Source organism: Enhydra lutris, unplaced genomic scaffold, assembly GCF_002288905.1.
Source record: "Enhydra lutris kenyoni isolate GAN:26980312 unplaced genomic scaffold, ASM228890v2 scaffoldscaffold88, whole genome shotgun sequence".
Taxonomy (NCBI): Eukaryota; Metazoa; Chordata; class Mammalia; order Carnivora; family Mustelidae; genus Enhydra; species Enhydra lutris.
In genome coordinates, this window is record NW_019154172.1 from 2,952,923 (window position 1) to 2,978,745 (window position 25,823).

The 25,823-nt window shown below is 38.4% G+C and overlaps 1 protein-coding gene across 3 annotated transcripts in view; it reads right to left on the reverse strand.

Moving 5' to 3' along the window:
* Window positions 1-25,823, reverse strand: part of LOC111162016 (regulation of nuclear pre-mRNA domain containing 2) — a 98,040-nt gene that overhangs the window by 23,802 nt on the left and 48,415 nt on the right. For 2 of the 3 annotated variants that reach the window (XM_022526170.1, XM_022526171.1), the window contains exons 3-6: window positions 6,256-6,356; window positions 3,937-3,989; window positions 3,204-3,330; window positions 1,051-1,226 (exon numbers count right to left, since the gene is read on the reverse strand). In XM_022526170.1, coding sequence (XP_022381878.1) covers window positions 1,051-1,226; window positions 3,204-3,330; window positions 3,937-3,989; window positions 6,256-6,356 — 457 coding nt within the window. Of the gene's footprint in view, window positions 1-1,050; window positions 1,227-3,203; window positions 3,331-3,936; window positions 3,990-5,283; window positions 5,362-6,255; window positions 6,357-25,823 lie in introns of all 3 variants that reach the window. The other variant, XM_022526169.1, reaches the window with a different exon arrangement.

Consider the following 25,823-nt stretch of genomic DNA (forward strand, 5'->3'; position numbering starts at 1 on the left):
GGGGCCGCTGCCTTCGGCTCAGGTCATGATCTCAGGGTCCTGGGATCGAGCCCCGCATCGGGCTCTCTGCTCAGCAGGAGCCTGCTTCCTCCTCTCTCTCTGCCTGCCTCTCTGCCTGCTTGTGATCTCTCTCTGTCAAATAAATAAATAAAATCTTTAAAAAAAAAATATTGAATACAGTACTACCATGTATGAAGATGATCAACAGATTTAAAACAGTTAAATAATGCTTTGGAAGGAGGAGGAAGGGAGTGGAGTATAAGTTAAATCCTCATATGTCATACCAAGAAGTTAGTAGATATTTCTTAAATAGGATAAATCAAGAAGGAACAATATAAGCATATTATTCAGAAAACATGGAAGGCAAAAGCCCCCCCCCCCCAAAAAAGAAGACCTTAAGTGAGTTAAAAGGGATTGCGTCTAGGAAGTGGGACTGGTGGGATCTACTGTCATCTACTTTTATGACCATACACAGAGATTAAAGCTATTAAAAAAAAATTTTTCAAGGCGCCTGGGAAGCTCAGTCACATAAGTGTCCTGCTTAAGATTCTCTCTCTCTCTCTCTTTCTTCCCCTGCCCCCCCCCCCCCAGTTTCTCCTCTGTAAAAATAAACAAATAAATAAAAATATAAAAACTTCAGTATAACACAGGCAGTTTCTTTCAGAGGCCACTAGTAACAGAATTTTCATAACAGAATGTTTCCATCTAGTTTTCTGATAAAACAATAAAGTATGTATACTTCTGCCCAATTTTTAAATCCTGTAACAGTAACTAGGCACATGCCCTTTGAAATGCTAAGACATAAAGCTTTAGTAAAGCTTAATGGTCAGGGTATCCGTGAGCTTTAGTGTCAAAAAAAGCCAGGTCTTAATTTAGACTCCTCCACTTGCTGGCTCTATTAACTTATACAAGGCTACTGACCTTCTTCAAAACTAATTTCATCCATGCACTGGAGGTAATAATGTTTACCCTCATAGTTAGAGAACTCATATAAACAGTCACTGATTTACAGTAAGCAATCAATATAAGACAGTTTTAATTATTACTTACATTGGCCACCACTTTTACTTCTTTGTACTGTGCTTCATAGAAAATTCCAGCATTTTCCAGTGCTTCTGTTAGTGAGGGCCCATTTTTCACCTGCTTATCTAATCCATTCACAAATTCCTCCAGTTTGGAACTTGCCTCTTCAAATTCTTTGGAGAACTTCTTTCCACCTGTCTTATCTAAAATAACAGAAGTACTCATTTTAGGATAAAACAGAAAATATAAAAAATTCAATCTTTTGAGGAAAACCCCTTTTACATAATCTGTGAACCTGTTCTTGCTGCCTTAGTATCACCTTAAAGGAGATTCTCCAAGTCACAAAATTCACAAAACAGATTATTAAGACAATTCATGTGAATGTGCTAGAATGTAGTCAAGAGTGTATCATGAGGACACCTATAATTAAAGTAAACAAAAGAAAGTTCAACTAAAAGAAACTCTGTTGATTGCTTCTCTTCACAAACTGGATGCTGAGCTGCTAATTAGAAGTAACAGGATGAGGCTCAATTCTGTTCACTTAGATTCACTACAGAATGTGAGAAAATGGAGGTTCAGAAAAGTAAAAGTGACCTCTGTGTGTATCATATGAAAAATTCTTCTTTCCTATCTGAAGAAGATCCCTAATAAGAGTACAAACCATGAACTGTTTCCTTCAGCAACTGTGATATTACAAACTGTTACTTACTCTTCTTCCTTTTTTTTTTAAGATTTTATTTATTTATTTGAGAGAGAGACAGTGAGAGAGAGCATGAGTGAGGAGAAGGTCAGAGGGAGAAGCAGACTGCCCGTGGAGCTGGGAGCCCGATGCGGGACTCGATCCCGGGACTCCGGGATCATGACCTGAGCCGAAGGCAGTCGTCCAACCGAGCCACCCAGGCGTCCTGTTACTTACTCTTCTAAGTATACATCTTTCCCAGTGACTACTGGAATACAGCTTCAGATATGGGTACAGATTTTGGCTTTGCTAAAATTTTTATCAGCTGTGTAACTTGCTTGGTAAGCTACTCATCTCCTTATGAAGTCTCAATTTCTCATGTACAAAATGCAGGTTTTTAACAAGCTGGGTTGTTGTGAGGATTAAATTAGGTAACAATGGTTAAATTTAAAGTACAGTGCAAGAACAAAACAGGTGCCCAAATGAATAGCTGAAAGCCATTTATTCATGATTTCAAAAATATTTATCAAATGCCTATTATGTAGCAGGCATTGCTCTAGGTGCTAGGATACAGCAATAAACAAATAAGGATAATTTCTACCTTCATGAGATTTACATTCTAACAATTTACTAATATAATTATTATTTTTAATTTATAATCTAAGGAAAAGAGAGCAACTACTAGATTTTATGGGGCATTACAGTGACTTTATTAAAGAACATAACCAAACCACATTATCACACATGTGAAATACATTGTCTATATATATCCCAATATATGAAGAAAGCACTAGAAATGAGGAAAAGGACAGAATTTAATTACATTTTAGATTTTTTAATTATTTTTTTTCTCCTTCATTGAGATACAATCAACATATAACACTGTGTAAGCTTAAGATATGCAATGTGAAAGACAAGAATTTACTTATGAAACTTTTTTTCTAACATTTTATTTATTTACTTGACGGAGAGACAGACAGACACAGTGAGAGAGGGAACACAAGCAGGGGGAGTGGGAGAGGGAGAAGCAGGCTTCCTGCCAAGTGGGGAGCCCCATGTGGGGCTTGATCCCAGCATCCTGGAATCATGACCTGAGCCAAAAGGCCCCAAAGAACCTTAGGTTTTAGAAAACAGTTGTGGCACTTCTGGTCTTCCAAGTGGTGATTTCATGCATATAAATTTCATGGGGTGCCTGGGTGGCTCAGTCATTAAGTGTCTGCCTTCAGCTCAGGTCGTGATCCCAGGGTCCTGAGATCAGGCCCCATGTCAGTCTCCCTGCTTGGTGGGAAGCCTGCTTCTTCCTCTCCCAATCCCCCTGTTTGTTTTCCATCTCTCGCTGTCTCTTACTCTCTGTCAAATATATGAATAAAATATTTAAAAATAAATAAATAAATATAAATAAAACCTAAGGTTCTCTTTATGGGAGAAGCCAGTCTGATAACTTAAAAATGACGGACCTGGGAAAAAAATCTGAGTTACTCTATTTAAAAAGAAGTATTACCTTTTAAACATTTCAGAGTTTCTGTGCTGCACACATCCACCCTCATGGTTGACAGCTGTTTTTCCTTCAATTCTATCTGATCTTCTGAGCGCTTGTACAACAACAGCTCTTCAATGAGGGCCTGGGACTGAACACAGACCAGAGTCACATTTTATTTATGAAATCATTCACTTACTCTCCCCTCCCCCGTTAACATAAAACATGTCTAAAATCTAATAACAGTAATAAGAAAGAAACCTTTTGCAATTCTTTGTAATCGGGGATATCACTATCAATTTTTATGCCGAAACTGTACTTTTAGTTACATACTTTAAAATGTCCTTTCCTTAGTTAGTCAAAGATAATGAAACATATAAGGTTAAGACTAAGACAAAGGTCCACTTATTCTTTAAAATTTTAATTAGATAAATATAATCTTATTACATTAACTGTAAGCAAATTCTAATTTAGTAGAGCTTCACAGTAGAATGAACCCCTTGTGGGGGGGGAGGTTTCAATACAGAACTTGGCTGGTAATAGATATTCTGGAAGAAGGTTAATTCTTCCATTAGGGGAACATATAAAACTCCAAGTAATCTGATCCCAACCTGGATTCTTTTAACCGTTTAAATTTGTTCAAAATATAATTTATATACAATTGAATAAAAAATAAATCTTACTGGACTATATGTGGAGAACTGTAGCAAAAGGGGTGAATAAAGCTTTGGCATATTAAACTTATTCTAGAACTTACTCGAAATTCTGCAACTATCTTAGACTTGAGAGCAGCTTTTGGATTCATGGATGCTGTTGAATTAAACAAAAGGTCATTAAGAATAGAGACACAAAAAGTCAACTAACATTCAGGCAATTTTTCAGCATTATAGTTAAGGGTTTACACTTTGAACATATGTCAAATATGCACATTTAAAGAATAATTTAATTCTTAGAACCAATATTCCTAGAATATGAAATTTAAACACTCCCAAGTGTGGCCAATATAAAAATATACTATTTAGATAGATCTAACCTACTTACCTCCAACAGACCCTTTAAGTCATAAAGTCCTAGAATTATTGATTTGGAGATACTGAGATACATGGAGTACCTTTTTTGTCTGAGTTTAAAAGGATCTCAATACCTCAAATTAACAGTGTTCAGGAGTAGGACATCCAATTAATCCTGAGCACTGGCTGAAGAAAATTACTGATAAACATCAACTCTACTCCTACGATTTAGCTCTGGATTTCTTTTTCTGCTGACTCAATTCACAGCAAAAAGAGGCAGGAAAAGTTCTAAGTACATTACCACTGTGGTTCAACTTTGGCTGAAATGATGACTCTTGCTGTTCCTACGCATGCAACTTATGACCAAAAGGATGTCAGAGGACTCCCTTAATCATGATGGATATCACACGCTTGCTGGAGTAAAACCATCCCAAGTGTCTTGTTTTACCTCCCAATTCTCACTGTCTTCTACCTTGTTCCCTCCACACCTTCAAGTCTTTCTCAATATTCCTCAGTTTGGCCCATAGCAGCCTATCACATGCAGTATTCCACTCCCTTGATCTCATGCTGGGTAAACATGATAAACATAAAAGGAGCTCCTGTTAGAGAATGAGCTTCTGGCCAGGATTTGAGGCCCATGTCTAATCTGGCAGAGTGCATCCCCAAATCGAAGGATTTCATGGCTCCCAAAGAAATGCTTCTTAATGCCTAGTCTCCTCTTCAGCTCTGTTGTTTAATGTCAGCTGCCTCTAACTTCTTATATCTTTCAACCTAAGAGTTAGCCTGGGCACTATCAAGCATTTTTTTCTCTTCTTTCACTCCCCCAACTACTCTTGAATCTTCACTCATTTAAACCCTTTTTCTGCATTTCCTTTGTTTAAAAGTAGGGTTTTTTTGTTTGGTTTTGTTTTTGTTTTTTTAAAGAAGTAACTCCATGATGGCTTGTTTAGTATAAGTCACTGGGTCACTCTCCCAGGCCTGGAAAACACAGGCTTCCCCATGGTTTATGCCAGGTACGATGTCAAATGGTCTACATTTTCTTCTGCTCCAAAAACAGGAGGTAACTTTATATTAGTTGAGATTTTGTTCCTTACTTTGTGATTTCTTCCACTGCTTATTCGGTTGTTTGTTCAGATTTTCTTTCAGCTGCTTCTGAGTTTTGAAAGTGGTACCTGGAAAACATTTCAGTTTTTGCAATCTGGCATTATGGGAAGCTGTTCTGTCTGTCCACTTCAGTGTCAAAGTTGTAGCATTGTAACAATCCGAGATTGTGTGTTGTTTCTTTTTCTCTTTCTCTTTCATTTTTATAAAAAAATAAAAACACCCACCAGATCTAAGAAGCTGTCAAATAAACATGATTTCGATAATCAATAAAATTATCAACTTTAAGAACAGGGAAAGAAGCTTAAAAATACCAGTTAACACATTCAAATGAAGAATTTAACAGCTTCTTAGAAGATGCTATTTTTAAAGCAAATTTCTAGTCAAATAATGGTCATGGTATCAGATATCATCACCAACTTTCATTTAATGACTCAACTGCATGCATCTAATACATAAGAAATAAATAACTTTTAAAAAACAGGTACACAATTAACTGCAAATCTAAATCAAAACAAAGACTAAAGAATCCCAACATATGCTTAATATCAAATAATTTAGTAGAAACTGAAACCCCATTAAAAAATTATCCAACTGTAAGAGGATAGGGCAGTTAATTATTAAACATACAAAAAAATGAATAGTTTAAAACACTCAAAACAAAACAAAGGCAGGAAAATAATCAGATAGCCATTATCACTTAATATGCTTGACTTTCTCTAGTCAATATGACAAAATCCAACCCTCTCCAAACCAATTCTATTTAAATTTTAATTCAGATTTTTACAACCTTAAAATTCAGATTTTTAACCCAGACTTTTAAAAGTATTTAATTTTAAATAAATAGGACTCAATTCAGAACTTTATTTTTCATTATTAAGCAACAGGACCAGATCTATAAAATATCTCTAATTTTAAAGACTCAAGGACTCAATTTTTTCTTTTAGGAGAAAAAACACACTTACTCAAAGCTTCTCTCAATGCCATAATCATTTCTTCTGGGTATACATTTCTATCTTCCCAGATTTTGAAGATTCGTTCTATAGACTTAGAGACAGATGGATCCCTGAAGACAAAGAAGAAGTGACACAGACATATAAAAATGTTAATTTATATCTCAAACTAGAAATCTGAAAATAAAGTCAAAAAAATTATTTTCCAAATGTCTTCTGATGTTCAAGACATTTTTTTCTACAGTGTCTAATAGGACTAAAATCTTTTTTCTTTTAATATGACTGAAATCTTAAATGCTACTTAAAAATTTTTTAAAAAAGATTTTACTTATTTATTTGACAGAAAGCAGGAGAGAGAGCAAGAGGAAGCACAAGCAGGGGAAGCAGCAGAGGGAGAGGGAGAAGCTGGCTCCCTACCAAGCAAGGAGCCCAATGTGTGGCTCAATCCCAAGACTACAGGATCATGACCTAAGCTGAAGGTAGACACTTTACTGACTGAGCCACCCAGACACCCTTTAAAATTCTTTAAATTTTTAAAAATTGAAATGCATTTGACACACTTTACTATTATTTTAACTGAAGTATAGTTAACACATTAAAATCTTAAATATTCTGAGGTGCCTGGGTGGCTCAGTCAGTTAAGCATCCGACTCTTGGTTTCAGCTCAGGTCATGATCTCAGGGTTGTGAGATGGAGCCCTGTGTTGGGATTAGCATGGCGTCTGCTTGAGATGCTCTTCCTCTGCCCCTCCCCAGCTTGTGCACACATGTGTGCAAAAGTGCTCTCTCTCAAATAATATAAATAAAATCTCCAAAAATCTTAAACATTCTTATTCAATACTTTTTAAAAAAATACTTTATTATTTTTAAAAATATTTTATTTACTTATTTGACAGAGATCACAAGTAGGCAGAGAGGCAGGCAGGCAGAGAGAGAGGGGGAAGCAGGCTCCCTGCTGAGCAGAAAGCCCGATGCAGGGCTCGATCCCAGGACCTTGGGATCATGACCTGAGCCGAAGGCAGGGATTTTAATCCACTCAGCCACCCAGGCGCCCCTATTCAATACTTTTTATCAATGACATATATGAGGCTATGACAGCACACTGAGCTTTCTGATGTATATGAAGTTATAAGGGTTAGTCAGTTCATTGTTCATTGTGTTCATTGATGCAGCTGACATCCCATAAAGTAAAGGAAATTAAATAAAATGAAATCTTTTTTTTTTTTAAAGATTTTACTCAATTGGGAGAGACAGAGGGTGCACTCAAGAGAGAGTATGAGCTGAGGGGAGGGACAGAGGGAGAAGGAGAAGCAGACTCCAGGCTGAGCAGGGAGCATGACCCAGGGCTCGATCCTGGGATTTTAATTTTTCTAAGTTGAAGTACAGTTGACACACTTTATTATTATTTTTAATTGAAGTATATTTAACACATTAAAATTTCCTTAAATGTTTCAAAAGTGTCAACTATAGTTGATTTGTTTGAAGTGGGATCCAATGAAGGTCAACACACTGCATTTGGTTATGTCTCTTAAATCTCTTTCAATCTAGAGCAATTAGATTAAATAGTTCTCAGTAATTTGGTTGTCGGCCCAGCAGAACATGCCACATTCTCCAGCTTTACTTATTTGCTCCACTAAAGCCTGAATTTCCTCTAGATAAAAATTAGTTGGGGGCGCCTGGGTGGCTCAGTGGGTTAAGCCGCTGCCTTCGGCTCGGGTCATGATCTCAGGGTCCTGGGATCGAGTCCCGCATCGGGCTCTCTGCTCGGCGGGGAGCCTGCTTCCCTCTCTCTCTCTGCCTGCCTCTCTGTCTACTTGTGATCTCTGTCTGTCAAATAAATAAATAAAATCTTTAAAAAAAATAAAAAAAATAAAAATAAATTAGTTGGGGGGCACCTGGGTGGCTCAGTGGGTTAAAGCCTCTGCCTTCGGCTCGGGTCATGATCCCAGGATCCTGGGATCGAGCCCCACACTGGGCTCTCTGCTTGGCAGGGAGCCTGCTTCCCTCTCTCTCTCTCTGCCTGCCTCTCTGCCTACTTGTGATCTCTCTGTCAAATAAATAAAATATTTAAAAAAAAATTAGTTGGATTATATACATGTTCAAATTTTGGGGAACAAATATTGAATAAATGATACTATATACTTCATACTGCATCCCATCAGCATATACACAATCTCTGGCTATCAGCCCATCTTTAATAGCATTAAGCCTGATAAATGGAATAAGGCAGTACTTTCTCTTGTCAACTGTGCCTATCTACTCACTAGCATTTTAGTGTTTATCTTTGGACTAAATAATTATATGTATGTAAGCTCTATATGTTAAATATTATTTCGCCAACATTACAAATCTTTCCCCACTTTGCACTTGCATTTTTAAGTTACATTTTAAAACATATAATTTTAAAATGTAGCCTTATTAAAATCAAATTGCTCTCTACTGCTGCTTTTTAAGTATAGGAAGGCTACTAGAGGCTTAAAAAATTATAACATTTTCTTTTATCTTTTAATGATTAAAATTTTAAAAATTCAGTTGCATAATTCATTTAAAATCTACTGGATGGGGCGCCTGGGTGGCTCAGTTGTTCAGTGTCTGCCTTTGGCTCAGGCTCAGGTCATGGAGCCTTGCAACAGGCTCCCTGCCAGGCGAAAAGCCTGCTTCTCCCTTTCCCATTTCCCCTACTTGTGTTCCCCTCTCACTGTGTCTCTGTCAAATAAATAAATAAAATCTTTAAAGAGAATAATAAAATCTACTGGGTATAGAATGTAAAATCAACCTCTAATCTAAACAGCTTTCCTTTTTTTTCTTTTTTAAGATTTGTTTATTTGAGGGGCGCCTTGGTGGCTCAGTGGGCTAAGCCTCTGCCTTCGGCTCATGTTATGATCTCAGGGTCCTGGGATCGAGCCCCGCATCAGGCTCTCTGCTCAGCAGGGAGCCTGCTTCCTCCTCTCTCTCTGTCTGCCTCTCTGCCTACTTGTGATCTCTGTCTGTCAAATAAATAAAATCTTAAAAAAAAAAAAAGATTTATTTATTTGAGAAATAGAGAAAGAGAGAGTGAGCATGCAGACTCTGGATCCTGAGGGATCATGACCTGAGCCGAAGGAAGATGCTTAACCGACTGAGACACCCAGATGTCCCTCTTTTTTTTTTTTTTCTTAAAGATTTATTTGAGAGAAAGAGAGTTAGAGAGAGTGAGCACACAGAGGGAGAGGGAGTGGGAGAAGTGGACTCCCCACAGAGCCAGGAGCCCAACGCAGGGCTCAATTCCGGGACCCTGGGAACCAGGGGCAGACACTTAACTAAATGAGCCACTCAAGTGCTCCTTGAATGGTTCTGCAAAGTAGTTTTGCTTTGTATACAAATCTATACTGACAGCTACTTCTATAAATGCTACTATATACCACTCAAAACTGCCATCTGGCTTCCATAGTTGTTACTGAGAAGTATGTTGTCAATCTAATTGTAGTCTTATGTATGGCATCTGTCTTTCTGTCTTTTCTCTTTGGCATTGCTCTTTATTTTTTACTGTAGTAAAATAAAACTTGCCATTTTAACCATTTTTTAAATGCACAACTCAGTGGCGTTAATTATATTCACAATGTTGTACAACCACCACCAACTATTTCCAAAATTTGTCATTGTCCTAAACAGAAACTCTGTACCTATTAAATAATTAACTCGCCACTACTGCCTCCCCCAGCTCCTGACTTCTTTTCATCTACTTTCTATCTCTATGAATATACACATTCACACTGTTGTACAATCAATCTCCACAACTCTCTTAACCTTGCAAAACTCAAACTCTATAGCCATTAAACATCATCTTCCCTTTCCCCCTAAAACCACCACTGTACTTTCTGTCTGTAAATTGCATTATTGTAGTTCATCTAAGTGGAATCATCAATCTAAGTGGAATCAGGACTCTTGCCCTTTTATGACTAGCTTATTTCACTTAGCATAACGTGTTCAAGGTTTATCTGTGTTGTATAGCATACGCCAGAATTCTTTTTAAGGTTAAAGGATATTCCATTTTATGTATATACCACACTTTGCATATCCAGTCCTGTGAAAATTGGTACTTGGTTTGCTTCTACCTTTTGGCTATTGGGAATAATACGGTTTTGAACAATGGTGTACAAATATTTCTTTGAGTCCCTGCTTTCATTTCCAGGGAGCATTATACCTAGAAGCAGAACTTCTAAATCATACAGAAATTCTAAGTTTTTGAGGAACCATCAAACTGTTTTCCATAGCTGCTGCACCATTTTACATTCCTATCAGAAACAGAAGTTTCCCCCAACCCAACACTTGCTATTTTCTGGTTTGGTTTGGTTTTATAATTTTATTACAATGACTAGGTGTGATTTTCTTTTTAATTATCCTGCTTAGTATATGTTGTGGTTGTGGTAGCTGCAGATTCATGTTTTTCATCACTTTCAGAGAGTTCTCAGCTATTACCTCCTCAGAAGAACTCAAATGTTCTCTCCTCCTGGAAGCTAATTTGATGTTAATTAGGCCTCTCATTCTGATCTTTTTTTTTTCCTTTTTTTTTCTCCTTCTAATTGCTGCATTCTAATTTCTTCAGAAGTAATTTCTAGCTTACTCTTTTTTCTTTCTACAATCCCTGTTGGTTCTTTTTAAAATCTGTCCAAGTATCTTATTCATTGTTCATTTCATTTCATTTCATCTTTAATGTTTTTTGTATAGTTATTTTATATATTCTGCCTGATAATTCTAATATCTGAAGCTCACTGTGGGGAGGGGATCTAAAATTTGCTGATCCTCCTTCATGGTGGTTTGTATTCCATGTGTCTGGTGATTTTTGGATTGTAAACACATATTTATTTGATCTATGGGATTCCTGGTGGTCTAGATAGGAAATGTACTCCTAGAGAGAAAATTTGTATCAGAAGCCAGGGGGTGCTTATGAATCAAAACCACCCCTTTTTTCTGGAGTCCCAGTCTAACTGCCAGACCACATGGTACTACTGACAAAGGCATACTGGTTAATGTCAGCTCTGATTTTCTAATATGTCTATCGTTGCTGGTGCAGTTTTTATTTGGTCAAGAATATAACTCTTTTATTAAAAAATGACCTTTTGGGGGCATCTGGGTGGCTAGGGTTAAGCATCTGACCTGGTTCAGGTCATGACCCCAGGGTCCTGGGATCGAGCATCAGGCTCCCTGCTGAGTGGAGTCTGCTTCTCTCGCTCCCTCTGCCCTAACTGCACCCCCTCCACTGGCTCGCACGCTCTCATGTTCTTTCTCAAATAAATACAATCTTTAAAAACAAACAAACAAACAAACAAAAAACCACAACCCTTTGGAATTGATCATCCGCCATCTGGCCAGAAGTCAAATCAAAATATCTGTAACTGTCTTTCTTTCCAACAAGACTGTAGAGCTTCTTCACAGCAGAGATAACTTATTTACTGTTGTTTCTTTGGTACCTACAAGGTGCTCACTAAATAGTAACTGAATAAATGACAACTGGATTTTGTTATGTCAAACCAAATTATTTGCTATGAGTCCTCAAGTAAAATGTGCTGGAAAAACAGCAACTGCTAAGAGAACATATAATTAAGACTAGGGCATAATATAGTAAAAGTAGCCCTAGATGGAGAAAGAAAGAACTAAAACCTATAGGTTTTAGTTCTGTTTCAGTAAGAGTCTTTTGGGGGCCAGATTTCTTCATTTGTTTTTGCGTTGCTGGTTTTGTTTTTTTTTTTTTTTTTTTTTAAGATTTTATTTCTTAAGTAATCTCTATACCCATGATGGGGCTCAAACTCAAACCCGAGATCAAGAGTCATAAGATCTACCAACTGAGCCAGCCAGGTTCCCCTAGATTTCTTCATTTGTAAAAATGATTTTATTACATAATTTTGTTAGCTCTAAAATTCTTAACAGATTTGTTCCTTATTTATACAAACACAGAACTCTCAAACTTCTACAATTCAACCATCTCTCGTATTTAGGAATTCTCTGAAGATAAAATTAAAATCCAGAATAGCAGTTTTACTTACCTTGTTATTCTAAGTCTCAATTTTAGCCATTACTGATCACAGTATCAATTCTACAGAATGTATAATTCTGCCACATATAACATAAAAAATTAATTATAAACTTTGTTGTTGACTTATATGTAACAAACAACTGGTTGACCTTGTAAGAAGTGCTAAGGTATTCAACAGATGTTTCCTTCACTAGCATCCCCTACCTCTGCATTTAAAACAGCAGGGTATTAACAATTATTTCAAAGCATAAAGCTGATGAAGAATACAGGAGGAGGTGCCCAGGTATCACAGTTAAAACAAACAGAGCTAAACTACTCTTGTGCCTCACTCAGGGGAATATCTTTTCTTTATCAAGATCTTATTTCTGGGGCGCTTGGGTGGCTCAGTGGTTGAGCCTCTGCCTTTGGCTCAGGTCATGATCTGAGGGTCCTGGGATCCAGCCCCACCTCGGGCTCTCTGCTCAGCGGGGAGCCTGCTTCCCCCGTCTCTGCCTGCCTCTCTGCCTACCTGTGACCTCTCTGTCAAATAAATAAATAAAATGTTAAAAAAAAAAAAGATCTTATTTCTGGGATGTCGTGTGCTATGTCTTATAGGTTCTTAATAAGTATTTGCTAACTGAATGGAAGACTAAATAATAGGTCAACTTAAGGAAATAGTCAACACTTAAAAAACCTTGGAGCTCAAATTGGATAGATTTTATCTCCAAAAACTTCCTATTCTGTGTCTCCTAAATGATCCCCATTTATACAACTTTTCTTTTTTATTTGCCTATAACAAATATTTTCCTAGTGTGTTACTTGTCTTTAATTTTAAGGTGTCTTCTACAATGTGCAAATCTAATTTTGATGTCATTAAATTCTAAGGTACTTCCTTTGTTTCTCTGCTGGAGCTCCCTGCCCCCACCACTTTTTTTTTTTTAAGAGAGGGAGGGCAGGAAGGGGAAGACAGGGAGGGAGAGAATCTTAAGTTGGCTCCACACTGATCATGGAGCCTGACTTGGGGCTCGATCTCACAACTGTGAGATCATGACTTGAGCTGAAATCAAGAGTCAGATGCTCAACCAATTGAGCCACCCAGGTGCCCTCTAAAAGAGCTTTTAATCCTTACAGTCATAAAAATATTTGGTTCTAACATTTTGGAAGTTTTGTTTTAGGGCGCCTAGGTGGCTCAGCTGGTTAAGCAACTGCCTTCGGCTCAGGTCATGATCCTGGAATCCCAGTATCGAGTTCCACATGCAGCTCCCAGCTCCACGGGGAATCTGCTTCTCCCTCTGACCTTCTCCCCTCTCATGCTCTCTCTCACTGTCTCTCTCTCAAATAAATAAATAAAATCTTTTTTAAAAAAAAGTTTTGTTTTATACAATAAGGTAATTCATTTGGGATACACCTGTGGATATGGTATAGAAAAACATTTAGCAGGTGCATTTTTTCTGGATGGAAAGCATATGTCTCAGACTCACTTACTGAAGAGTTCATCTTTCCTCCAATGATTTTGTAATGCAACTTCTATCATTTACAAAGGTCCCATATATATGGGTCCCTTTCTGGGCTTTCTCTGTTCCTCAAATCTGTCCTTATACTGCTATCACATTTTTTTATAATTATAATTGAAGTATCAAGGTTTATTATTTGACTTGCTGTTTATCAACAGTCTTGGCTACTCCTAGACACGGACTCTTCTATATGAATTTTATTTATCTGAGAGAGAGAGAATGAGCACGAGCAAGGGGAGGAGCAGAAGGAGAGGGAGAGGCAGACTCCTGGCTGAGCAGATAGCCAGACATGGGGCTCAATCCTAGGACACTGGGATCATGACCTGAGCTGAAGGCAGACACTTAACTAACTGAGCCATCTAGGGACCCCTATGTGAATTTCAGAATCAGTATAAAAAGTTTCTTAAAATGTCCTGTTGGGATTTTTATTAAAGTGTACTGTATTTACATGCTGATTATCATTTTTTTCTAATAGTTTGTAATTTTCTCCAGAAAGGTCTTAATATGCTTTTATTCTAGATACTTCACATAGCTTTTGTTGTAACTGTTAATAATACCTGTTCTTCTAATATACCTTTTTAAAAAAGATATTTATTTGACAGAGAGGGAGATCACAAGAAGGCAGAGAGGCAGGCAGAGAGCGGGGGGTGGGGGAAGCAGGCTCCCTGCTGAGCAGAAAGCCTGATGTGGGGCTCGATCCCAGGACCCTGAGATCATGACCTGAGCCGAAGGCAGAGGTTTAACCCACTGAGGCGCCCCTCTATTATACTTTTTGACTGGTTATTTCTGATGTATTGAAATGCTATTGATTCCCAGATGTTGATCTATACCCAACAACCCTGCTAAATCCTCTTAAGTCTGTGAATTCTCTTGGATTTCCTATGAAGATGATTGCAAAGTCTCCATATATCTTTTTATCCCTATATGATCCTACTGATTACATTCTATAGTTCTTCAACAACTACAAATTAGAATTACAAATTAAGGCAAATACCATTCATACTGACATTAAAGGGAAAAATGATATTTTGTTGAAACAAATTACAACATGAGCATAATAATGTATATATACATTGTCTTTAATTTATCAACGCCATAATTCAATTATTTCACCTTACTATTCAATTATTTCACCATTTTTCTCCATTGAAACTATCGGAAATACTTTCCACAGTTACTTGATGCAAACAATTATGTATATATCAAAGCCATCTTTAATCTGTTCTCATTAGCTTCTCATAAAATAGTATCATCTCATGCCAAAATGCAATCACAACAAAACCCCCAAGAAACAAAGGGGAAAAATGCAATCACAAACACATTAACACAGCCACTGAAAATCAGTTGCAAAACTGTTAATATAAGATAATAATACAGATGATATTAAATATTACACTAAATAATTCAATTACTTCCAAATTAGTATAAAATAAAATTTTAAATTTTATTTCTCTTAAACTAAGATCATTTAAACTACATCCATGGACCCACCTAAGAATACCCAGGACCTGGACTTAAAGACATGCTGCTTTGCAGCACTCCACAGTATCTCCCTCCCATCCAGTCATCAGTCATCCATTGTACAGGCATTTACCAATCACCTAGGAAGTGCCTGGCATTATGCTATGAGCAGAAGCTCAAAGTCAGGGGAGCAGAAACTGGTGATAAGTAGGACCTGTATCAATTACAATGTGGAGTGTTAGCTACCAGGATGGAAGAAGAGACAGGTATAATGGTAGCAAAGAGTAAAAATTCCTTAATTCGGACTGAAACAAAGAAGCCAGGAAGGGAAAATTTCTTGATACTGAATCTCAAAAAAGGGATAGAGTAAGCAAAATCTTACAGAACTTATTCCCTAAGTGGGCATACTATACCACTCTATGGTTTATTATACAATTTGTACTTATAGGCTGCCAATTTCCAAAAGGAACCAACTTCTTCTATTTACTCAATACTGCAATTTATCTTTTTTTTTTTTAAGATTTTTATTTAAATATTTTATTTTATTTAAAATCTCTCTTGGTCAGAGAGAGAGCACAAGCAGGGGGAGCAGCAGGCAGAGCAGGTAGAGGGAGAAGCAGCCTCCCCACTGAGCAGGGAGCCCAATATGGACTAGATCCCAGGACCCTGGGATCATGACCTGAGCTGAAGGCAGACACTTAACTGACTAAGCCACCGAGGCACCCCAATATTTTGTGAGATTTCGTTCTGTTGTTGTATGTAACTGAAATTCATCAATATTCTTTGCTATCTAGTTATCCCAATATACCACAACACATTCATTTTCCTGCAGAAAACCATCTGGATTGTTTCCAAATTTTTATTACCAAGAACAACGTTACTACAAAAAGTCTCTGCCACTGATTTTGCAGATTCCTCAGGAGTTTCTCAGGAGTAAAAGCCTCGGGGTGAAACCCAAAGGTCATAGTGTGTACATAACAAACTTTTCAAAAGGAGGTTATTTTATACCAATCAACCCTTAAACCAGCAGTATATGAGAGCTTCCACTGTGCCACAGTTGTGCACATGTTGGTACTGGTGGACTTTAAAATGTCTGCCCTATCTGGTGAATATACATGCTAGTTATTAATCTAGTGCCTCTCAGCTCTAAATCCACACTTCTTTGTGGTTGGTGCAAGAGCCAGACTGCAAGCTCTATTTCCCTTTGGCTCAGTGTTAGTATCTGCTAATAGAGGCCCCTAGAGCCATGCTGACAAGCTGGGAGAAGTGGTGGGATTCTTTCAGTGTTCTGTTCTCAAATGGATCGGCACATGGGCTTCCTGGCAGGGTCTGAGCACAGCGGCGTGTTGCTGCTCTTGCAGTGACGAGCGCTCCGCAGCCAGTCTCTGCCACTACAGGGGCAGGTAGCACATTCTTTTTTTTTTTTTTTTTAAGATTTTATTTATTTATTTGACAGACAGAGATCACAGGTAGGCAGAGAGAGAGGAGGAAGCAGGCTCCCCACTGAGCAGAGAGCCCGATGCGGGACTCGATCCCAGGACCCTGAGATCATGACCCGAGCCAAAGGCAGAGGCTTTAACCCACTGAGCCACTCAGGCGCCCCCAGGTAGCACATTCTTGCAGCAATCCACTCTTTCCTCAGGTCTGAATCTCAGGTGGGAGGAGGGAAGGGCTCGCTCTTCACCCTTCCGTCAGGGCCAGAGGTAGTAGCTGCTTTCAGCACACACTATCCCATTACACCTTAGAGTTCTCTTATTCCTTCTAGCAATAGTTAGCTACATTTTACCTACTTAACAATTCTCTACATTAAATTTTCCTTATTTAAATTACTGGTGTGTGGTTTCCCCCACTTGACTGGGACTTGGCTTACACTGTATGTAAGGATTAAGGATATACATATGTCAGTAGTCCGAAGACCATATGATGTGATATCACACCATGCTGAATGCAGAAGCAGACAAGAGAATTTAACTGTACACCGTTACTACAAGATATTAAAGAGATATGCAAAAAATGCAAAATACCAGCTCTTAATGAGCTCTTCTCATTAAAAATTTTTTTAAAGATTTATTTATTTGAGAGAGAGAGACAGAACACAAGTGGGAGGGGCAGAGGGAGAGAAAGAGAATCTCAAGCAGACTCCATGCTATGTGTTGAGCCGATGCAGGGCTCAATCCCATGACTGTGAGATCACCACCTGGGCTAAAACCAACAGTCTGACACTTAACTGAGTGTGCCACCCAGGCACCCCTCATTTAAAAAAAAAAAATTTTTTTTTTTTTTTAGTTTTTATTTATTTATTTATTTGAGGGTTGGAGGAAGGGCAGAGGGAGAGGGAGAGAGAATCTTAAGCAGGCTGCTCACCTACCACAGAGCCCAACTGGGGTACAATCTCACAAACCTAAAATCATGATCTAAGCTAAAATCAAGAGTCAAACACTTAACCAAATAAGCCACCCAGCCGCTCCAATTATTTGTTGATTGCTTTAAAGGTGATTGATAGGGGCACCTGGGTGGCTCAGTGGGTTAAAGCCTTTGCCTTTGGCTCAGGTCCTGGGACTAAGCCCCATATCAGACCCTCTGCTCAGCAAGGAGCTTCCTCCCCCTCTCTCTGCCTGCCTCTCTGCCTACTTGTGATCTCTGTCAAATAAATAAATAAAAAATAAAATCTTTAAAGGTGATCAATACTTAAACAATTTCTGTTTTAATTTCAAAGATGGTAAGTGTCAGGTAAAATCTTCTAATTTTTTTTGTCTTTTTCTTATTATTTTGTTATTCTTTGTATATTCTGGATATGAACCCTTTGTTGACTGCACAGCAGATATTTTCTCCCACTCTGTGGTTTTTCTTTTCATTCTTTATGGTGTCTTTCAATAAACAGAAGGTCTTTGTTTCTTTGGGTATTTTTTTAAAGATTTTATTTATTTATTTGACAGACAGAGATCACAGGTAGGCAGAGAGGCAGGCAGAGAGAGGGAGGGGGAAGCAGGCTCCCTGCTGAGCAGAGAGCCCAATACAGGGCTCGATCCCAGGACCCCGAGATCATGACCTGAGCCGAAGGCAGAGGCTTATCCTACTGAGCCACCCAGGTGCCACAGAAGGTCTTTGTTTTAAAGTAGTCGAATTTAGGGGCACCTGGGTGGCTCAGTGGTTGAGTGTCTACCTTTAGCTCAGGTCATGGTCCTAGGGTCCTGGGTTCCTCTCCTATTTGTGCTCTCTCTCTCAAGTGAATAAATGAAATAAAAATAAAGTAGGTGAATTTATCAATCTTTGGAGGTAAGGTCATGAGATACTCTCCTTCAAAAGGATTTATAGTTCTTTTTTTTTCCTTTAAGTTCTTTTTTTTTTTTTTTTAAGTACGCTCCACGCCCAGCATGGAGCCCAACACAGGGCTTGAACTCACAACCCTGAAAACAGGACGTGAGCCGAGAACAAGAGTCAGATGTTTAACTGACTGAACCACCCAGGAGCCCCTAGTTCTTTTGTATTTAAGTACTTAATGTGCAACTAATTTTTACGTATGGTATGAATGAAATCTAATTTTATATATATAGATATATATGAAATCTAATTTTATATAAATATATATCAATAGCCAATTGCCGGAGCAATAGTTAGTTCCTTTTCCATTACCCATATATAGTTTCATACACAAATCTAGTATACACATACACTGGTCTGCATCTACACTTTGTATTATGTTCTACCATTTTCTTTGGCTATCTCGGGCTAATATCAGACTGCTTTATTTATTACAGCTTTATAAAGTTTGAAATCTGGTAGAGCCAGTTCTTCCACCTTGTTATTTTTCAACAGTTTCTGGCTTTCTCTTTCTGGGGAGGGGAAGGAGAACTCCCTGCACTTCCACATAAAATTCAGAGCAATCTGTAAAAAGGGGGAGGGTACCTTTACTGAGATCTTAAGACTGCGTTGGATTACCTGCTGGCTCAGTCGGTGGAGCATGTGACTCCTGATCTCAGGGTTGTTGAGTCTGAGACCGATCCTGGGTGTAGACATAACTTAAAAAGTAAAAAAAGGAAAAAAAAAAAAAGACTGCACTAGATTTATAAATCAATTTGGGAAGAATTAACATTGTTAAATACCAAGTCTTCCCTATCCAGAAATACCTTATTTAGATTTTCTACAATGTTTCTCAATTATGTTTATGTTTTATAATTTTCTCCATAGACATCTTACACAACTTTTGTTAAAGATTTTTTTCTACACACAATCAATCCTCATTAATCTCAATCCTGGATTCCCTATTTGTCAATTCACCTACTTGCTAAAATTTACTTAGCAAGTTTTGCTTTTTCAGTCATTCTTAAACACATACAGAATGGCAAAAACTTTAGGTTGGTTACTGGCATATTCTCAGATGAGGTCAAACAAGGTGATGTTCTGCCTCTTGTTTCAGCTGTCATACTAGAACCAAGTATCCTCTTTATCGTCTATTTAGTGCCATATTTCTTTGCATCGTTGTGCTTGAGTGAGGATTTTGGTGTTTAAAATGGCCTCCAAGCATAGTGCTGAAGTTCTTCTGTCTATACTTCCTAAGCACAAGAAGGCTGTAATGTGCCTTACATAGAAAACACATGTATTACATAAACTTTGTTCAAGCATTGTAGTGCTGTTAGCCATGAATTCAATGTTAATCAATCAAAAATATATTAATAAATATATATTAAATAAGTTATCTGTATACAGAAACCTACATTAAATAGGTTACGTACTGATCAGTTGATAAAAATATTGTGACCAGGGTGCTTGCAGGAACCTAACCCTGTATTTGCCCCAGGAGCAATGATTCAGTATTCACTAATTCATTGTTCATGGCAACCTCATGGAACATAATTACTATGAATAATAAGAATCAACTATATCTCTTTTCCCCCACACCTCCCTAGTATAAAGAGTTAACTTTTTAAATTTTAACTTTCTTTGTTTCTGGTATACAGCTAAAATAATTAATTTTATTATTACTGATTTGGGTCCAATAACCCTGTTAATCATATCATCTGCAATTAATGACAATTTTGTTTTTTTCTTTTCCCAATCCTTTCATTTATAAACTTTGTTCTCTCCCTCTCTCCCTTCTGCCTTAATGTTCTGGCTAGGAACTCCAGGATGAAGTTGAATAGAAATGTTGATATTGGGCATTACCTGTGTTTTGTTTCTCGTACATAGTATGTTTGCTATAGCTTTTTATTTTTGGAAAATATAGGTTACTAGACTGGAGACTCCTTTCTATTCCTGGTTTGGTTTACAATGAATGGATTTTTTACTTACTTTTTCTGCATCTTTTAAGATCATCATATAATTTTTCTCATTTTATTTTTAAGCATAGTGAATTAGATGAATTTATTGTCCATATTAAACCATGTTTCTATTCCTGGGATAAACCCCACTACGATGTACTATACTCTTTATGTTCCACTAGCTCAGGTTCCTCAGGAATAAGATAAGTTTGTAATTTTCTTTCCTCATATTTCGTAGTTAAACTTTGGCGTCAAGGTTATGCTAGTCTCATTTATAAGCTGGGGAGCATTCTTTTTCTCTTCTCTGAACAAGTGTAAGATTGGAATATTATTTCCTCCTTCAATATTTGGTGAACTTGCTGGTGAAGCATCTAGGTCCAGGATTTTTTTTTCCCCCCTCATTAAACTGTGTTTTAATGGGTCACAAAATTCTGTGACAGGTTTTTTGGTCAGACTGATTTTGAAAACTAGTGACTTAAAACTGCCACACATGAAACAAATGGTCTATAAAATATTCTCCTTTCATTCTGAAGCTTTTATGATGGACTGTTATCATTAACCGGTCTTTTTTTTTTTTTTTTGTCCTGTCCTTTAGCTTTTATTATCATATAAAGTAATAGTTTAAATTTAATAGACTATTTTTTAGAGGCATTAACCAGTCTTTTATTAAAAATATTTTTTTAGGGGTGCCTGGGTGACTCAGTTGGTTAAGCCTCTGCCTTCAGCTCAGATCATGATCTCAGGGTCCTGGATTGAGCCCCGCATCGGGCTCTCTGCCAAGCAGGAAGCGTGCTTCCCCCCGTCTCTCTGCCTGCCTCTCTGCCTACTTGTGATCTCTCTCTCTCTGTGTCAAACAAAATCTTTAAAAAAAATTTTTTTTAAAGATTTCATCCATTTATTTGACAGAAAGAGAGAGGGGGCGCCTGGGTGGCTCAGTTGTTAAGCGTCTGCCTTCGGCTCGGGTCATGATCCCAGGATCCTGGGATCAAGTCCCGCATCAGGCTCCCTGCTTGGTGGGAAGCCTACTTCTCCCTCTCCCACCCGCCCTGCTCGTGTTCCCTCTCTCCCTTGTCTCTCTCTGCCAAATAAATAAATAAAATCTTAAAAAAAAAAAAAAAAAAAAAAGAGAGAAAGTGAGCTCAAGTAGGCAAAGTGGCAGGCAGAGGGAGAGGGAAAAGCAAGCTCCCCACTGAGCAGAGAGCCTGATGTGGGATGCGATCCCAGGACCCCAGGATCATAACCTGAGCTGAAGGCAGACACCTAACTGACTGAGCCACCCAGGCACCCCCCAGTCTTTTATTATTAAACTTAATGGCTAACTGAGACAAATAGTTTTGAGACAGTTCTCCTACCACTGATTAAGAATAGGGCAGCAAGGAGGCACTGGGGTGCTCAGGTCATGATCCCAGGGCCCTGGAATGGGACTCCTGCATTGGGCTCCCTGTTTGGAGGGAAGTCTCTTTCTCTCTCTTCCTCTGCCTCTACCCTGTTCGTGCTTTCTCCCTTTCTCAAATAAACAAAATCTTTATTTTTTTTTAAGATTCTATTTATTTATTTGACAGAGAGAGAGAGCACAGGCAGGGGGAGCAGGACAGGAAGACAGAGAAGCAAGCTCCCCAATAAGCAGGGAGCCCAATGCTGGGCTTGATCTCAGGACCCTGCCATCATGACCTGAGCTGAAGGCAGACACTTAACCAACTGGGCCACCCAGGGGCCCCTAAATAAAACCTTAAAAGAAAAAAAAAAAAAAAAAAAAAAGGACAGGGTGGCAGGTACTAGGGATAATACTCATTTAGCCTCCCGAAGCTTTCTAGACAGAGCAGATTGGTGATCTTGCCACTTCCGACAGCCTTCTGAATGTCCACTGCTCTGGTGACACCCACAGCAATGGTCTATTTCATATCACAAATAGCAAAACAACAACCAAAAATACTCAGAGGAGGATAGTCATAGAAGTGCTCAACATACTGGGCTCGCCAAAAATAGTATGAATAATTTCAAGAGTTTGGGGCCATCTTCCACCTTCTTACCAGGGTGGTGATCGATCTTCTCCTTCAGCTCAGCAAACTTACAAGCAGGTGGGTGAGCTGTGTGAGAATCCAGCGCTGATGCATAATAGCCAGGCCTGATTTGGCCCAGACAGTTCAGGAAAACCACCTGAGCCATGGGAAACATCTCTGACAGGCACATCTTTGACACTGAAGCCCATATTGTTCCCACGAAGAGCTTTACTCAAAACTTCATGGTACACTTCAAAAGATTTTACTTCAGCTGTAACAATGACCAGAGCAAAGGTGACCACTATGTGGGGTTTGAGAATACTAGTATCTAATTGGCCAACTGGGACAGTATCAATACCACCAATTCTGTAGTAGTCGTAGAGTGGCAGATTCAAGAGCTGGTCAGCTGGACAAGTTGCTGAGAGAAGACAATCCACAGCTTCAAGCAGCATGGTTCTACTGGCATGCCCATCTTCCCGAGTGACTTTCTATCCCTTAAACCAAGGTGTATTGGTACTTGGGTCCAGCATGTTGTCACTATTCCAACCAGAAACTGATACAAATGCAACTATGTCAGGGTAGAAGCCAATTCTCTTAATGTAGGTCCTCACTTCCCTAATGATTTCCTTGTATCTCTTCTGGCTGTGGTGTGGCTTGATAGAATCCATCTTATTGTTTCATACCCAACATGTAAGGCAAAAGGGCATGCTCATGAGTCTGCCCATTCTTGGAGTTGCTGTCTTCAAATTCTCCAAATATCAGTAGTAATAATCAGGATAGTACAGTCAGGCTGAGATGTGCCTATAATCACGTTTTTTTTTTTGTTTTTGTTTTTGTTTTTAAAGATTTTATTTATTTATTTGACAGAGAGAGATCACAAGCAGGCAGAGAGGCAGGCAGAGGGAGAGAGAGGAGGAAGCAGGCTCCCCGCCGAGCAGAGAGCCCGATGCGGGGCTCGATCCCAGGACTCTGAGATCATGACCTGAGCCGAAGGCAGCGGCTTAACCCACTGAGCCACCCAGGCGCCCCTATAATCACGTTTTTGATGAAGTCTGTGTCCTGGGGCAATACTGAGGGTCACATAATACTTGCTGGTCTTGAATTTCCACAGGGAGCTATCAATGGTGATACGATGCTCACATGCAGCTTTCAGTCTATCCAAGACCCAGGCATACTTGAAGGAGCCTATTCCCATCTCAGCAGCCACCTTCTCAAATTTTTTGATACCATCACATTTGTGATCAAACAGCCAGTAGCAGTGGACTTGTTTTCCAGTGAAAACAATGTTGATATAAATCTTTTCCTTTATCATTCTGGCATGGTCTTAGCAGTGGTTTTCATGACACTCGCATTATGGGGGCAAACCCACTGCAAAACAGGGGGCTGTTCTTATGGGAAGATTTCTGATGACTGGCTGAATTTAGTCAATGGTTTTAGGATTACAGGGTCCTCAATTTTTAATTTGTGCCATTTCAGTTCTTGTATATTTTTTTAAATTTTATTTATTTATGTATTTGACAGATCACAAGTAGGCGGAGAGGCAGGCAGAGAGAGAGGACCCTGGGATCACAACCCAAGCCAAAGACAGAGGCTTTAACCCACTGAGCCACCCAGGCACCCCTCAGTTCTTGTATTTTTGAGGAACTTTACCATTTTGTCTATAACTTCAAATTTATTGGAATAAAGCTGTTCATATTATCCTTTTATGGTCTACAACACCGTAATCAAATCTACCTTTTACATTTCTAATACTGTTTATTTATGCCTTCTTTTTTCTTGGTCAACCTCACCTAAAGTTTATCGATTTTATTATTTCCTCAAAACAAAACAGTGTATCCTTTGTGGAACCCTTCTACTATTATATGTTTGTTCGGTCTTGTGGTTATGTTTTTTCCCCAATTTTCTTTTTAATGTGGTAAAAAATTAACATATAAAATTTACCATCTTAACCATTTTTTTAAGTGAAAAGTTCAGCAGGATTAAGTATATTCTTATCGTCAGGATGCCTGGGTGGCTCAGTCAGTTAAGCATCCTGGGATGAGTCTGCATCAGGCATCCTGCTGAGTAGGGAGTCTGCTTCTCCCTCTCCCACTCCCCTGCTTGTGTGAGCTCTCTGTCAAATAAATATATAAAATCTTTTTTAAAAAAGTATATTCATATTCTTGTGCAACCATCGCCACCATCCATCTCTAGGCCTCTTTTCATCTTGCAAAACTGAAACTATGGCTATTAAACAGCTTTGCGCAGTGGCAGTATCGTAGCCAATGAGGTTTATCCGAGGCGCGATTATTGCTAATTGAAACTATGGCTATTAAACAACAGCTATTAAACCTCCCATTTTCCCTCCCTCCAGTCCAGGCCAACTAACATTCCGCTTTCTTTACAAATTTGACTATTCTAAGTTCCCCACTTTGTGTTTGACTTTTTTTAATTTCATGAGTTTCTGTTCTTATTATATCTTTTCTTCCTTCCTTTGGTTTATTTTGCTCTTCTTTCGTGAACTTCTTGAGATAGATACTTAGCTCATTAATTTTTGGAGCCCTTTGTGTTCTAGATACTTTTTAAGTGCTTTCCATATATTAGCTTGTTTAATCCTCACAACAACCCTCAGATAGAAGCTGTACTATTATTTTCATTTATAGGTGAGAAAACTGAAGCACAGAAAAAGTAAACAATTAGTTTAACAAGTGGTTAACAAGGATTTGAATCTTGGCAACTTGACTCCAAAACTTAGATTCTTAACTTCTAAGTTGCACTGCTTTTCAAGAAAGTAAAAATATTCCAGGAAGAAAAATTCATAAGCACTCATATCAAGACACATTGTATGAGTGTTTGGCTGGAGCAATGGCTCATTACTGGAACATGGGAGAATTGGTGACAAGGATGGGAAGTTGACATCTGACTGTAGAGGGTTTTAAGTGCCTTCCCAAGGAGCTTGGAAAATGGGACCTCACAGTAAAAAAAACCCAATGACGGCTCATGATCTCATTCTTTCTCATTTTTTAAAAAGTTCAATCTCCTGGGTTGATGGAAGGAGGGGGGTTGGGAGCGGGGGTGGGGTTATGGACATTGGGGAGGGTATGTGCTATGGTGAGTGCTGTGAAATGTGTAAACTTGGCGATTCACAGACCTGTACCCCTGGGGATAAAAATGTATTATATGTTTAAAAAAAATAAAATTAATTTAAAAAAAAAGTTCAATCTCCTATCTTAGTTTTGTATCATTTACTTTATTAATCAGTATCCTTATCTGTAAAATGAGGATAATACTCTTTGCCCCTAATTATATTATGTAGTAGTGGTTTGAGAGTCAAAGAAAATAACAAACATGGAAAAGGAATTTGTTTAATTACATAG